Source organism: Egretta garzetta, unplaced genomic scaffold, assembly GCF_000687185.1.
Source record: "Egretta garzetta isolate BGI_Z169 unplaced genomic scaffold, ASM68718v1 scaffold187, whole genome shotgun sequence".
In the NCBI taxonomy this organism is placed as follows: domain Eukaryota; kingdom Metazoa; phylum Chordata; class Aves; order Pelecaniformes; family Ardeidae; genus Egretta; species Egretta garzetta.
Window position 1 is genome coordinate 41,958 of NW_009260342.1, and position 16,862 is coordinate 58,819.

General features: G+C 39.8%; 1 protein-coding gene across 4 annotated transcripts in view; it reads right to left on the reverse strand.

Moving 5' to 3' along the window:
* SMG7 (SMG7 nonsense mediated mRNA decay factor) overlaps positions 1–16,862 on the reverse strand; it is a 52,027-nt gene that overhangs the window by 24,768 nt on the left and 10,397 nt on the right. For 3 of the 4 annotated variants that reach the window (XR_004842489.1, XM_009642661.2, XM_009642662.2), the window contains exons 2-10: positions 12,932–12,963; positions 11,567–11,684; positions 10,478–10,610; positions 6,820–6,991; positions 5,901–5,972; positions 5,020–5,170; positions 4,535–4,670; positions 2,301–2,463; positions 1,036–1,192 (exon numbers count right to left, since the gene is read on the reverse strand). Coding sequence is in view for 3 of the 4 variants with exons in the window: in XM_009642661.2 (XP_009640956.2) it covers positions 1,036–1,192; positions 2,301–2,463; positions 4,535–4,670; positions 5,020–5,170; positions 5,901–5,972; positions 6,820–6,991; positions 10,478–10,610; positions 11,567–11,684; positions 12,932–12,963 (1,134 nt within the window). In the remaining variant the exon portion in view is untranslated. The remainder of the gene's footprint in view (positions 1–1,035; positions 1,193–2,300; positions 2,464–4,534; positions 4,671–5,019; positions 5,171–5,900; positions 5,973–6,819; positions 6,992–10,477; positions 10,611–11,566; positions 11,685–12,931; positions 12,964–16,862) is intronic. The other variant, XM_035898050.1, reaches the window with a different exon arrangement.

The window sequence follows — 16,862 nt, forward strand, 5'->3', positions numbered from 1 at the left end:
TCTTCCCTGTTAAAATACTGGTATAAAGTCTTCCTTCAGAACATGCATACAGTAATACTTATTACCATCTCAAAAGAATTTGCGAACTCTTATTTTCCTTGATCTTGCCTTCAGGAACTCTGGAACTGAAGTTCCCACAGCTCCGGGGCTTTAGGTTTTGCACACATTTGAGCGAGTCTTATTACTCATTTAGCAAACAGGTTATAGGGACTCCTGCTCCCCATACATCAGTGTACAGAAAACGCGAGTCTTGGCTAGATTCACATCTTACAGCACACACCATGCCTAAGAGAGACCCTAAACCACTGCACAAGAGCAGCTAAGTAAGCTGGTTTCACACTGTTTTCCTTATAGTGGCCATCCTAGACAAAAATACTCATCCAACTGTGTCAGTAACAACCACCCCCATCTGAAGAAACATCTTACAGGTCAGAAACACTGTATTGAATTGCTATAATTCATGAAAAGTTGACAGACTATAAAAAAAGTTGGCAAGTTTTGAACTATTTAAACCTAAATTTATGAGATTAGAGGCAGAAGTGAAAAATCAGAGCAACAGTCCAGAACAGTAATGCCTGTGCTGACATTTAAAGACCCCCTCTATTTAGTTCAATTTAATTCCTGGATGATGAGCAAGGAAAACTGGATTACAGCACTGCCCAAGAGATGGCTTAATGCATGAAATTAAGGCAAGTATTCTCCTGCCACCTACACCTCAATAAATCTGACAAATCATTACAATAGATTAGAGTAAGGGTATACTCAGTAGTTATGCTTGAGTCAAGACATTATAAAGGAGATTCCTCTGATCTTAAAAAAAGTTACACGCAAACCTAAAGCAAATTAAACCAGTGAATTTGCTCATGTAGCCCACATCTCAAGTTATGTTTTATGAATTTTAGCACATATATTCTCTATCATTCTGATTTCTGTAATAATGAGTTATACAATCACTTTTCCCATTACTAATTTGTGTATCACCAGTTATTATTACTTTATACAATTAAACGTATCAAAAGAAAGATTAACACTCACTACCGTCTTTCATCAACCACTGCCTCCTGGAAAACACTGGGCCTAAGTTTCAGCCAGTCCATTGAAACCTTCACAGCTGGAAGAGGATATGCAGCCCCAGAGTCCTCCTGGTAGTCATTTTGTAAAGGACACTTGCACAGAACTCCAAGAAAGGACACTAGAAACAGAGCAGGGAAAAAAAAAACAAACCACAATTGATTCAGGAATGACACCCTGAAGTTGACCAAATAACCTAATCAAACCCATTCCACCCATAAAACCCTATTCTTAAGAGCTAGTTCTTTAGAACAAAGCAGCCTAATTACTTAATATTAAAAAATCTGCCAGCAGATCAGAACATCTTTTTTTCAATAAAGAATTTTCTACCATGAAGCAGAACCTTGGTGTTTTTTTTCTCCCCTCTCCTTTTTAAGTATTGTTGCAAATCATTTTGATAAGTTAACACAATCCAGTGAGACAAGCCCATTACAAAACCATTCATTTATCTGTAAGAAATTTTCAACTCCACTATCTATCTGCATTTTATCTACTTTCCCAGGTCAGCAGGCACCCAAATCCACCAGACCTAGCTCTGCAGGCACACACCCAGCTCAGACCCATCGGGGCAGACAGCTGAGAAACAGTAACCACACCAGTGTGACCATGGTGCTTTCAAAATCAACTCTGGGCTGGAAGCTAGAAAAATTCAGCTGTTCAGAAATTTAGGTGTTTAGGAACAAGGTCAAGCTGATCATGGGCCAGATAAGGTTAAGTAAATCAGTATTATGTGGCTAGAGTCTAAAATGCTCTGCACTCTCACTTAACTCCTAGTTGGTATTATCAAGAGCACAGAAGCAGTTGCAGTCCTAGTTCAGTCAGCTTCAACTTCAGTCCTGTTGAATCCAAACTCGCTCCATTCAAAGCAACTCAAACCTGCTTTGCAGCCAACTGCAGAGCAGCCCCCCAAGTGGGGTACTACCTACCGCCAAGTTGGATCCAACTTTGCACCCAAATTAAAATGTTCTTTCAGAACCAGGAAGAAGATGCAGAGTTCTGTAAGGCTTCAAACGGAGTAAGTCCAGGCCACGTAACTCCAGCCTTAGTCAGCACTGCTAGACATAACCGATCCTGCAACAATCACCTTTTCTCTCAGCTTTCTCCCATAACATCTACTCTCATCACTGATCTCACACAGCCATTAAGCTAGATACTGACAGCAAATTACTAATGGATTCCATATAAAACCAAAAGACAAATACAAAAAATCAATTCGTTTTCATACTTACTGAAGAGAGCCAGTAACTGTGTCCAGCAGAGCTGCTCATCCTGGCTGTAGCTGTGCTGCTCTGTTTCATTGCTGAAGTCTCGCAGGTGATGCAGTTGAAACAGATTGATAACAGTAATATGTACTAACTGTTGAGAATTGAAGGCCTTTTGGAATAACAATCTCTGCAACAAAACACATGTATAATGTATGTATTTTTATATGGTAAAGCACACACTTGAAAGGATTAGTAGTTGCTACTTCACTGCTTGACTAATACTTCTGCCCTTAAGGCAATATTCATATGAGATTTTATTTTCAGGTCATCCCTATTATCACAGCACTGGGCTTTCCAGGAGGACATGGACAGATGCCCATTCTTAAGCCCAAGGTTTTTCCTTGTACACCAACTCACATGCACAACAAATCAACATCCTCTTGGATATATTTCTCTTTCGGAGCAAGTGCAACTTTAATGTGCAATAACAACATCGCAATGCAACTGCAAGAATTGCAGAGGCGTTTATATCCACCGTATTTTTCAGTCTTTCAAAGAAGCAGCACGGAGAAGGTGACATTTTAAAAGAACACCCCATGAAAATTTAACTACTGTGTGGTTATGTATTAAAGACTAATTCCACATCTGACTTCATGGGTCATGGAATGCCATGGTGGACTAAAATAGTGTGAGCTATTTACAAATGCATTTCAGTAACTATGCTGTAAGACACCTTTCCCAGAACAGGAAAATAAACTTCAATGCTTTTTTTGGAGCATTGTGAAAAAAAGGAGATATCCTAAACCACGACCAACTTATCTTCAGAAAAACAGTCAGGGGGCAAGTGGATTAACCAGCGTGATCATCAGGAAGAGGCTTGAGCTCCATGTTCAAGCCTGATTTTTAGTTAAGAGCATGAAGCACTCTACGGCCGACAACTCAACTCACTCTACAGCCAACAATGGCCTGGCTGAAGACTCCTAACTTTACAACTGCTCTCCTCATTCAGAGTTAAAATCAGCCACAAAGTTAAAAGTTATTATCCACCATACAGCCAATTTTACATCCACATTCAACCCATTTAAGTTATAAGAGTTGCTCTCTAGTAAATTAAGACTTACTTACAAAAAAGTAATCTAAATAACAAAGCAGGGCTCAATTAGCTCTATTTTAACACCCTGGATCAGTTCAGAAAAATAAGACTGTTCCACATGCCTGAGCAATGCTCATAATTATTGATTATAAGCACTGTGGAAAAAGCAGTAATTGTTCAACATCCAGCATTACACACAGAGATACACAATTATTTAATTTTGAAACAACATTAACTCCCAGTGTTCAAACAGCTTACGTTCTAAGCTAATTCACAACAAGTTTTGCGTTTTTTTTAATTTATTTTAAAGGCAGTTTGGACCTAGCTGTAACAGCCCAATTCAATGCAAAACTACAAAAAGAGACTGTAAAGAACATTTTTAATTCTTTACATTGCTAAGACCACCTTCCCCTTTCTTAATCTGGAAAAGCATCAACTGCTCTGTTGAACATATCCATACTATCTGCTCATTCTCCACAAATAAAGATGCTTGAAGCAGAACAGTTTCAGAAAGGCACCTGACAGTTAATAGGATGTCCTCTTTGAACTTCTACTACCTTGTATAAATACCTTACAAAATTCTCTTTGTTTCAATCTTTGCTATATTGTCCAACTTAATGAGATAGCTATATAATTAATGGGTACTCCTGCATTCTCCAGAGGAAACATGTTCTGAACAGTTCTAGCCTACACGCAAATTAAGGTTGTACTGGAACACTCTTTAAAGGCAAACTGCTGACAGGAGAGGCAAGTTGTCTGAGGAAGATTAAAAGCAGCCTTAATAAGCAGTAGGAGTGAATAAATGCCATCCAAAACCGAAGCTCTCAAAATTCCTCAGGCAACTGAGCCAAGACTTCCCAGATGAGTCAAGTGCTTTTCACAGGTGTCCAAGAATCATCTGGATTAAAGAGCAGAGAATCAATGGTGGTGACCGATTTCTCCTGTATCTCCACCAATAACGCACCACATGTCAAATGGGAAAAATCCCTACTATTTGCAGAAGTCAACCGAACTATCTGGTGTTAGCTGCAATGCAAACCTTCCAGAAGTGGCTACTTAAGCTTCCTGTATTTTAGCATGTGAGAAAGTTATTATCGGACTGTAATTTCAGAACTCAGCTGCTAAAAATACTCAATATACTAATTAATATGTTGTTAGAACTAACCTTGAACTGTTCTTCCAGCTTTTCTCGAAGAGGGCTCAGCTTCTCCAAGCTCTTACTCAGGTACACATGGCCATGGAATTTAATAAACGCCTTGATGAAGTCAGACACACTCCATCGAGTCTTCACCTCATCACGACTACATTCAGAACAGAAATATCTGACTTCAGTCTTAGGAATTAGACACAGCTGCACCTAACATTACATACTTTTTCTGTGAAGTTCAAGAAAGGAAGAATGTCCATGCAAAGCTACTTTTTCATGTTGGCACAATATGCTTATTTCCTGCATGCGCTATTCACACTCAGGAGCATCCCAGACACAAACTATTCTTTGTTCCATACATGTGTAAGTATGCTCTGATTGGATGGGGGTCAAGGAACTCCTATTTCTTCTACCAAGTATGAATAACTTCTGGCAAGGGAGGTACATTTGGAAGAAGTCTCCTCCATCGCATCCAAGCAGAAATACATTATGCTTAGTCTTACCTTTCCAGTGCTTTAGAAAGTGCTTTTTGTAGGTTAGTGGAGGCAGCTGGGAAAGGAAACTTCACAGCAATGCTTCTGCAGTAGTAGAAAATTGTGGTCAAGTGGTCTCCTTTGGAGGAAGCTAAAATAGCCAACTGATTGTAAGGCTGACCTAAGGGAGAAAAAGACAAGTTGTCCAACAAGTTGTCATAGACTGAAGCATTCTAAATTTCAGCTTAAGTATGGTCACCTTAAAAGGGAGCACAAAGTCCAAGAATTTTCAGCACACAAGGTTCAGATTCATCTGCTGACCCTTTTACTGCAGCTTCATATCAGTACCACTCAAATGAAAAAGCTTCCAAACACAGAGTACATTTTTTCTTGTTTGTTGTTGTTCTGGTTTTTTGTTTGGGTTTTTTTTTTTTAAACATAGTTTAAAATCAGACAAGTTGTACGGTGTAAAAAGCTAGATAACTGAACTAAAGGAGCTCTTAACCTGCATGAGCAACTTGAAAAGTCCAGTTATAGCTACTAAACTTTACGAACTGGTATGTGAACAAGCAATCAAAGCAAAAATGCCATTGGTAGGCAAGTTCTCATTAATTGTACTTTACAAAATATGAATGTAACACAGTATAATGTAGCAGTAGTGAAGCCTTGGAGTGAAGCTGTACATTAACTTTTTTTTTAAATCTTCACAAAAAGGAGACAAATGACACAGATTAGGCAGACAGCTGCTATCTAAATGATTTACCAATGGGTCAGGCTTTGTTGCATGATTGTTTTGGCTATTTGGGGAGGAAGTTTTATATAAAATCCCAAGTTTCCAACTGCCACACAAGAAAAGCAACATCCCACATCTTCTTTTGGAATTATGAACCTAAAAGGTATCCCAGACTCACCATTAGAAGGGACAAGCTGAGCTGCGTGTCTGTAGTAAGACTCTGCCTGGCTGGTCTGATTCCTATAGCGAGCTAAGAAAACAAAAAAGACAAGTCGAGACAAAAAGTTCAACTCTCCCACACCTCCTTTAATACAATCCAGTTTACCTGAAAAACATTTTACTATTATTTTAGAAATAAGCATCCGAAGAACATACAACTACACCAAGCAGCATGAAGATTCAACACCTTGAATTTTAAGGTGGTTGTTTTTCCTCAGAGCCTATTGTCACAGTTCAACAGTTCTTATTTAGAAAGATGTTGTGCCAACAGCATCACATCCAGACAGCTAGAAGTATTTTTCATACTACTTTGCACAATGAGCAACTAGATCTACTTTTAGGTTATTACAAAAGCAATTGCAGATTTCCTGTGAAAAGAGAATTTTCTGTAACACCTAGTTCTACTCTGATCAAAGAAATAAATCTCTTGAACTTCATGTAAAAGAGAAATGTCACTTACGAAAGGCTGGATTTCTAACTGTTGCCTTTGTATACAAGATTTAAAAGTAATGTTCTGAAACAGAGAAGTATGCTAGCCTGCTGCAACAAGCTTTTGTAATAGTTACTGGTTTCAACATTTCACTATGCCTACCAGCTATAACATGATTAGTATGCTAGAAGACAGATTCTAGCAAATCACTAGAAAGCTAGTGATTAACTGTCTCCATGCGTTAATGTGTAACACACATTAGAAAAGTCTAACAGCATTGTTTTCCAGACCTTTCCCCCTGCAGCAACCACCAAACATACAATCTGCTACTAGCTACTAATTTGGAGCACACTTGGTCAGTTGCCCAGGGTATGTACAGATCCCTCTTCATGAAGGCTGAACACAGGTAGAGCTCAGTGTCCCACCTCTTTTTCCTTCAAAAACTCACCAATATCTCCAAGGTGGACAAGGCAGTGCTGGCAGATGTAAGAGCAGGAGCTAGATTGCGGCTTCACTATGGCGCTGGTGTGCGTCTGTTTATTGCTAATGATTCCCAGCTGGGAAGACTTCACACGACATGGCAAGTCTACATTAAAAACTGTGCACAATTCCTGTAATAACTAGAAAAACAGGTCTAGTTTAGTAGCAGCTAGAGACAGTAATCAGAAAAGTATTGAAACAGACAAAACTAGCAGGTCATCACTTGGAGGCATGGATTAGCTAAACATATTTGAAGTGAACAAGCAAGTGAGACTTTAAATTACATTCTCCATATGGAAGTCATTGAGCTCCATGCTGCATTATTCTGCCCAGAACCATGAAGAGAAGTTTTACCTCCTTCTGCAAGAAAGAGCTGTGCATCCCAAACCAGTAAGCAACTCATTTCTCATGATACTTAAACTACCAAGTATGCATCATGGGGATTGATTATCAGAGGTCTAAAAATCTTGCCTTTTTTTTTTTTTTTTTTTTTTTTTTTTTTTTTTTTTTTTTTTTTAAACAGGCCACTCTTAAGAGGAACACCATCTTTTCATACCTAGATGAAGTGATACCATTCTCTGAAAATACGAGAAAGGAATGCCACTCATCCTCTAAAGAAGCTTGTTTCAACATAAGAAACAGCACTACCCTGGTTTAAACTTTACAGAGAAGCCAGAACAAAACCAAGTTTGTAGGCAACACAAGGCAACAGTGGCCAAGAGTTCAGTGGCTGAGTTGTCAGTAAATATTTGTGCTAAGCTAACAGTGAGACTCTTTCAAAGAGCAAGGCATCAGCTACTTGATCAAAAGCTCATTGAAGGGAAACCTGAACTTTGCCATTCTAATTAGTGCTTTTGAAGTTTTTTCCTAATGGACTCCAGCAAATACTCTGGAAAGTAACGGTAACCACATAGTGATGAAAAGTGTTCTACACTTTTTTGTTCAGGGTTAAAAATGCAAGTAAGAATTGACAGACTTTCTCCCAGCTGGGAACATACTCAGTCTCCAAATAAAACAGACCTGCAGCAGGGTTCCACTCCCAGATAAAAGCATATAGAAAGCCCAGGGCTGACAGAGATGAGCACTCTGTCAATGCCTAAACATGCAATCCGGTGCTTTTGCTTGCTGCAGAAAAAAGGTTTATGTGACACCTCCCTCCCTTTTTGCTCTGTCTATCTACAGTAGATAAAAATCCCCAAACAAGAGGGATCTCACAGATGAAAGCTGGATAAAAGAGAGAAATTTGACATCTTCCAACATGCTGTATTAGGAGAATTCATGCTCTCTTTCAAAAATGTCACTTACACAGGCCTCACAGTCAGAGAGCAGGTATCTTGCCTGAGCAAAATCTTTACAGACCAAAAATGGGATGTTTAACATCCCAGCAAACAGAGAAAGACAACCCAGTCTGAGGTGTAATACACAAGAGCAGCAAAATTCCCTGGATACACTACAGGTAAGAACAAGGCTTTTGCAAGACAAACCGTGTAGATGATGATAGAAAACCCTTGGCAACCATGCCACAGCCTGTCAAACAGGCTGCTTCAAGTAAGAAGCTTTCCAAAAAACAATGCCCAAGGGCAAAAAAGATAATCACACAGATTCTGGAAAAAAAAAAAATCAGATTGCCTTGCAGACGTTCAGAATCAGACTAGGAACAGAGATAGTAAGAATGACCTACTGTGCATGTTGTAACGTTATGACAGTGCAAACTAGCCATGATAGAAGGTCTAGTCAGACCACTACTTGAGATAGAGGATTCAGCAGTGACAATATTGCTTAAGCATACAGCAAATGAGGAGAAAAAAGGAAAGAAGGGCAAGTTAACTTTAAGGCTGTTATCATACACTGACTCTTGTTCTTCATAATCTACAAGCTGCCAATACAGCTTTGCTTAAGGGGAAGAAAAGCTCCTGTAACTGAAGTTAGCAAGTCTAAAACAATTATGTTGACAAAAATACAGAATGAAGACCGAAGATAGTCTTGTAAGCCTGGGAGTCTTGATCAAAAAAACAACAAGACATTATATGCTCTAATTGCTACACGCTACTCTTGGGGACAACCACCCTACTTAAATGCATAACCATGGTGGGCACTAAGTTAGATATTATTCAGAAAAAAACCCCCTGTATTCAAGTATATACGCAGTATGTACACAGTTCTTGAAAATATTAACTCAGTGCTCACCATCAGCGTTAGGAGTTACAAGGAAGGGACACAGAACAAAGCACAAAACATTAAGGCATCATACACATTAGTAGTAATTAGTAGTAATTAGTAGTATTCAGTTTGTCCACATGTAACAAGTTGTTTAATGATCTGAAATGAAGTTGCTGCAGAGAAGGGTCAGATAACAATGTCTGTTACAATTGCCTTTTCTGAAAGAGACAGCAATCTCTCTGCAAGATACAGCTTTATAGATACAAGGTGTCTTTGTTGAGTTGGTATTGCGAATTCTCCGGCTCTGTTTCACAAGTCCAAGGTCTTCCATGGTATGCAGCAGCATTTAAAAGTTGAACCCTGGTTTACAGTTGAACTCAATGATCTTAAATGTCTTTTCCAACCTAAATGATTCTACATACTCAGTGCATCTGCATTTTGGAATTCTGCACATATTTCTGTTCTTGAATAACTGGAGCCAAGAACAAAACTGATTATCTTTGCTTATCCTTCACTGTATAGGGGAAGTCTCACATTTTTCAAAATGAAAAGTAATTATGACAATGGCCCACAAATTCATGCATAGTAATAAGAAGGTGAATGGGAATTTTCGGAGAAATGGCAGAAAAAAAGAACTAAGAGTACAATGAAATCATCAGTTAACATGTTTGCTGGGGTCAGCTTATTTTGTGTTGTTGTTTCTCTTAGACATTACAACTAAAATACAGAATTCTTCAGCACAGATTGCTGCAGAGACCAGAGTAAATGGCTTCAAGAGGGACTGGAGAATCAATGAAGGCTAGACCTCCTAATAGCTAGATGATTCAGATACAAACCAGCTCAAGAAGGCAATGAATGCACAGCCAGAAAGCAAGAGACTAGAGCAAGAAAGTATCATTCTACATTTTCCTACTGCTTAATGCTGCTCTGAGCAGTCACAGCAGAGTACCGCAAGAGACAAAATACGGTGCTAAATGGACCTTTGATCTTACCCAAAGATGTGGGGTTTAGGCTTTAAAGCAGATTCTGTGGAAGGGAACTTAAAACTGTTGCCATGGTTTATGGGGCACCAAAAAAACTACCAGATTTGCAGAAGTTAGAGATCAGCTAGAGGCTGCGGCTGATCAAAAGCACGTCCCCAGTTTTTGTAGATGTGTTCTACTGAGAGCAAGTGTTAGCAAGGTACACTGCTTGATCCAGAACTGCAACAGTTTCCTACACTAAGGGAAAAGAACAGATTTTACCCACCTAAAACCGATCCTCCTGCCCTTCCTCAGAGAGATTAATACCAGTTCTTCATGCTGGTATAATATCAGAGCTCATCTCATGAGCAGTTGCTAGAGCAGCATAGGAGATCTGACAGCCAAAGCTTTGTAAAGGACCCACATGTAAGCAGTATAAGGCTGAAGCAGGCTTGCTGCCATCTATGCAAATATACCACAGCCAACATATTTTTTGCAACTCACCTGTGTGTAGAAGCCACTAGCTGCCTCTAAGAACAGAGAGAGGTTTGCCTGAACTTCGCTCCGATTTGGATTTGCTCTATTTTTCGCCTGACCCTGTAGCGTCGTGATCTGATTTTTAAAGGCATGATTCCAACTGAAAACAAAAGAAGTGTTTTCCTGTTTTACTTTGGAAGTGCCTTATGCAGATAGCATAAGCAACAGGAAAAAATCTTTTAATTACATAGCATCAGACATGAAAATGAAGTCTACTCAAATTCAGACAACATTCAGATTAAAAATAATGTTAAATAAGGAAGAATTACCTTTCCCCACCTCTCATAACTAGAGAAACCAATCCTGATGTTGTATAGCTAACACTGTAACAGCATTAATATTTGCTTGTAATTGTTTTGTTTTAGGCAGCATAGCTCTTTTCTGAAAACAGGATATGAGGTATAGAAATTTGAGCTAAAAGTCATTCAGCATCTGGAGGCATGGACAGCACAACACAGCCAGCCTACTCATCTTGCTTTCCTCAGAGTGCCGGAAGAACCACATACTTCTCAACTAAACCTGCTACAACGCATGTCTGCATCTTAAATAAGAGGGAATGGACTCAGGGCATTGAGAGAAAACCCAGCAGGATCTTTCCCTGATCCCCCTAATGCCATGAGCACCCTGGTAAAGTTCTCTCCTGATATTCTTCCCTCCGCCCAGCCCTCCCTCAGCGGGCTTAAAGTGAGAGTCTCCTGTTACACCTTGCTCAAAGCTCCAGGTGACTCCATCAAGCAAATTCCTTCCTTTCTGGAAACTTCAAACTTCAGCCCTTCCTCAACAGCAAAGACGACTGATGTTTCTTAGCCCTCTCCCATCTGGCTCACTCCTGCATGACATGGCTGCTACTAACTGCCAGAGGTAAAACACTAACCTACTGAATGCTTTTCATCGACTCTGCAGTGCATTCTCATGTTTCACCCACAGCACAGCTCTCATTTTAAAGGAAATAAGACAACCATTTCACAGGATACAATTGCTTTTCTCAAAGTCTCAGGGTTTCCTGTTCATCAGCCCAGATTACATATATGAATACAAATTTATTGAGGTACTTACAGGTCCTGCTCCACTTTTTTATCTAAAGCGTATTCCAAATCGGTCACTAGCATTTTCTGATATAAGTCCTGTAGAGCCTGTCTGGATGTCCAGACTTCTGCTGGACCCAACTTCGAATCTGAGCAACAAAAACAAAAAACAAAGACACAACAGTTTTTGGAATGCTCAAACTTAAGAGTTCTTCCAACTGATTTTTTGCTCACCTACCAAAGGAAAGATCATAGCACAGTGTAAGATAACCAATGCCAAACATCCGCTTTTATGACAGATTCATCTGAACAGTGAAATACAGGAACTACAGAGGGACTGGCGATTAACTGATCAGTCTCCCACAATACCAGAACTAGATGTGAGCGAAGTCAGAAGCTGGCAAGTTTAAAAAAAAAAAAAAACAAACCAACAAAACAACAACAACAAAAAAACCCAAAAACCACACAGACAGGAGGTGATTCTCCATAAGTCATTAAGCTGCAGAGAATTATCCATCAAGGGATACTAAATAGGGCAGTCCCTGGAGCCAACGCTGTTGGTATTCAGGAGAACATTGTGGGCAAGTACAACTGCATGCTTGCCATTTTCTAAGTCTCTGGTAGCCATCTGCTTTCCATCACCATGGGTGAATGCAAATGCTGCTTCTTGCTATCACAAGTTAGAGTCCAATTTCCCATGCCTTGTAAAATCATCTGAGCTGGGGCTGCGGGAGCAGAAGGGATGGGCCTCACCCTGGGGAAACAATTCTGCTGATGGTGTAGCCACTCCTGCTGGGTTAGATGAATCCAGGCAATTACAGTGTTCCTGTAGGGACTACACCAACCTGCTACGTGTACTACACCAAGGTGGTAAGCATGGCTGAGCATAGGTTCATTATGCAAACTGCTTTTGCTGCACGGCTATAAACCATTTTCATTTTACATAAATACGTACAGCTTAAAACACAGCTTGTAGCACTTCATAGCATCTGCACTTTCATAACACACATGGCAGCATTCAGACCAATGTTTCTGTCACCCAGGTTTCTCAAAACCAGCCAGATCCCAAGTACAGCAGTTCCTGTGACAGGCTGGACAGCAGTCTCTTTCTCTTCCCCAAAGGCAGAACCATGGGAAAGGACTAAGGGCATGATTTCCACCTCCAAGTGCTATAAAGCACTCAAAGTCAACTTTAAAAATACACGTATTTTAGGTACAGGGAAGAGTGTCACAGTTGTTAAAATGGTACTTATTTATATACAGAGGACAAACCTTTAACATAATGTCACACACTTTCCAGAGAATTCTTAGGAATGATAAGCATAAGGAACACATAAACCGAATATAAAAACAGGAATCAAGTATTAGCAGCTAGCTCAAGTATAAAGGCAATTACCTGTCATGTCAGCCTTCAGGACTTCTGCCTGCCTGTAAGAAAACAATAAAACAATAAATTAGAAACAGACTGATCAAAATAATTGAATTATGCTAAAGCACATTCATGCAACAGTGAGTAGAGAAAGTGGGGCCAGCTCTGTAGAGGCTGCCTACAACCTACACTGCTATAGTTTACCCCATACAGTACTGATTTGAGCTACTGTTGTTTAACAGTATGATTACTTTTAATTCGTACCACAACAGAAGTCAACTATTCAGTTTTCCCTGCTTAGCTTAAGGCACTTTCACAAAAAAATATAAAGCAAAAAACCCTTACACTATATTTTAAGCTTTACCTGGCAGCAGTGTCCTGCCAACATCAGTGATACCTCCTTAGCTGTAACTGGGAATTTGATATTAACTTTAAGCTGTCACATGTGAAATGCAGTAGTCAACACAGAGCAAAGCGAACTCCCATCAGTGCCTGTCAGCATGTTGCTTTGTGCTGCACTAGCTTTCCTTAAGGAGAGGCAACAAAAAGATGATGACTTCCCCAACTACCTCTCCTCCTTGCATGGCCTCCCTAAAGTCATGGTTTGATCAGGTTTTCAAGAACGAAAAAAACATAGAACAGAAAGAATGACAACTGCAACTACAGGTGAGCAACTACCACTCCTTTGCTGAACATCCTCTGCAAATCCCCACTGCTGGTGGAGGCTGGCAAATAGTTTCTCAAATAAAGGAACACTGGGACACAGTCCTCATTAAATAAACATTTACGAATGGTCCTCATTAAATAAACATTTACGAATGGTCATCAATGGCTGGATGGAGCAGGCAGTCGAGACGCTACGCTTAAGCGCTGCCGGAGGTGCATAAAACATCAAAGGGCAGCACCACTGGCCTGACCAACACAGAATTAACACAGGGCAGGCAGAGGCAGAAGGGACACAAGGCTGCCTGGTTTGGCTGGGATTTGGTGTAACATGTCACTCTCCTTTTGCTACACTCAGATGTTTACATATATTTGCAAAGAGAGTAAGCTTTCCATACCAGACATGGAATCCTTCTAGCATATGAAATACCAGCTTCCACCTGCCTCCCTCAGCAAAAAAACTGGATGGAAGTCACACTGTGACTAACACGAAAGTCAGATGCCAGCTTGGGAAAGAATGGAGAGCCAGAAGAAAGCACCACCTAATCCCTAAAAAGGCTTCAGAAACAAGCATATACTCTCTCTTGCCAAAGTGAAGTTGTGGTAACTGTAAAAATAGTTTCTCAGGTTGTTCTGAGTTCTACATACTGGCCACAAATTATAGGGAAGGTTTTGAGATTCACATCAGGATTAAAAAGATACCATAACAGTGCCAGAGCTTCACTAGGAAGATGTATATTGTTAAGTCCCTTCATAAGTCATCTATTTATTAAATGCAAGAATTATCTGTAGCAACTCACCATAGTCACCACAGTGTATCATCCAAGAAGCAATGGGATGCTCCAAGGGCTTTAAGTTAGTTAAGATCTTAACTGTTGCCAGAAGTAAATCCGTACATTCCTCACCTGCTTCACAAATTTAATCGATTTAAGATAACTTTTTTAGTATGTATCTTTCAAGAAAGCATTAATACTTTTTTCAACTCCTAACAACAGGGTACACTGGAAGAAGAGATAACCTTTTATTACTGATAGACAAGCAATGAAAATTTTAGATACTCTGTCACAAGAAAGCCCAAGAAACATTTCTGCCTCGTCCACATAGAGGTAATGAAAGGCGCTGAAGCCAGCAGGATAGGAAAGAACAGATCTTTTCCCCCACACAGCTAGGAAGAGCCGACGAAGGATGGCAATCTCCTCTGCGTGCTGCGCCTTGGGAGCCTTGGCGATGCTGACCTGCAAGTCTAGTCAAGCACAAAGCTGAGCAAATCCTGCGGTGCTATGACTTGGCAGCTAGAAATGCCACTGCTCGGAAGGAAAAGCTGACTCGCTCAGGTGCAGAAGTCTCTCTTTTTTGAGCGGCCAGCCAAGTTAATACAGTTTGGCTCACACTTTAAACACCTGCCAGTTGTGCAAACTTTTTTTTTTTTTGAGCTGAGAACACGGTCTGCGTTGCCAAAGCCATGAATCCTACTGAGGGGCTCAGCCTGAACGGGACATGCAGTACCGCTCCAGCAAACTCAAGCCCAAAATTCTCCTCCAGGCAAAAAGGCTCTGCCCTTTAAAAGCCAAGAACTGCTCTTCTGAAAATTACTTGTGCAGAACTACTTTGCACTGTGCTAAGTACCAATTTTTTAAGGAGGAAATACAAATAGCGCCATTGTGAAGGCTTTCTTTTAATAAAGTTTTGACCAGCTGTTTCCTGGAGAATTTAGATGGAGACAGCCTCAACCCCTATATCAGTGCAGCTGCTGACAGATGCTCTGTAAATGCAGCCATATTGTTAGGGCTATGGACCTGAACTTTTACCAAAAAAATTTTTTTTAGAACACCTTTTTTGGAAGACAGTACTAATGGGCTTACAGAACAAGAGCCTTTAGCGCCAGTCTCTTCACTAGCCATAAAGCAGGCTGCCTTTAATATTTTATAAGCTCGCAACAAGCTACACTAAGGGGATTATCACTATAATTTTTAATAAAATGTACAGAAGTTATTTCAATATTTCCTAGAGGCCAAAGGAATTAGTAAAATAGGTCTAACATTAGCATGCTCTGTTTCTCATTTCCCCCTAAACCCAACTTTTAAATAAAACAGCTGCATCTACCGTGGCTAAGCCAGGATAAGAGAAGGCCGCCTGGGTACCAAACTTGTTCTGCACCAGTGGTAAAATATTAGCATCTCAAGAGAAAAAAATACATTGCCTGTTCCTTGAATAGACTTTACTGAAGAGCTTTTGCTGGTGCTCAGAGACTCCTAATGGGCAGAAATCTGAGTTTGCTGATAACAGCAAGAGTTTCTGACAGTGCCAATGGCGCCTTATATTGTCAAGCATCTTTTAACAAGCTTTTTTGTCCATGTATTTTCTTGCACTGCCTCATATTGAATTTGCATTGGAATGACTCATTCTGGTGCAAAAATACATTGCCTGCCAGCAAACTTGGTACAACTTGCTTACACATTTTATGATGTCAAGAATATTCAAGCACCTCCTTGCCCAGTTGGCCTCAGCAGTTCAGTCTTCAAGTCAAGTTTCCCCGAGTTTCTTGGTCCAAAGCCAAATAAGCACAAACCATTGCTCAAAAAGTGTACTTCAAGTATCTCTGTTAGATGATATATCATCTTGATATATTGTGATAGCTATTCTTTATCATTTCCTAACCAAATATAAATTCAGCCCATGCTTTAGTTCAACTTGAAAATCAAATACAAAAGCCTTCCACTCAATTCAGTGAGATAGTTTGACAGCTAAAGGAATTTTCATTTTAATTAAATACTTGCAGTTTCAAAACTTTAAAAGACAGCAGTCAGGACTTTCTTTTGAAGTTCTGAAGGCATAATATATATTAAAATTTAACTACCTACAGATGGTAAAGAAAACTTTTCTTCTCTTAAGAACCTGGCAGTATATAAAGTCCAGTTTTGTTGTAACTCAGGGGAACCCAGACACTATGTTTAGCGCAGAATGAACCACTGGATTTAGCAAAGGAAGACAAGACAAATGCATTTCTTTCTGCCATTTTCGAGTTTTTACCATTCTTAATCGATTAAGTTTTCCCTAAGCTGAAAAAGAAAACAAGTTGTTCCCCTTAAGCTGGTAAACACTACAAAAAGGAAACCCCACAAATATAGGGATGTCTCTCCCATGCACATTTTCAAGTGCTTAAACCATCATATTGAGAGGCTGAAAGGTGCATCGAAAGATCCCACTTCCACTTTTACACTAGGACAAGTTTGCTTAATTTGCTTTTAAAATCCTACCAAAAAAAAAAAAAAAAAAAAAATCACATAACTCCCTG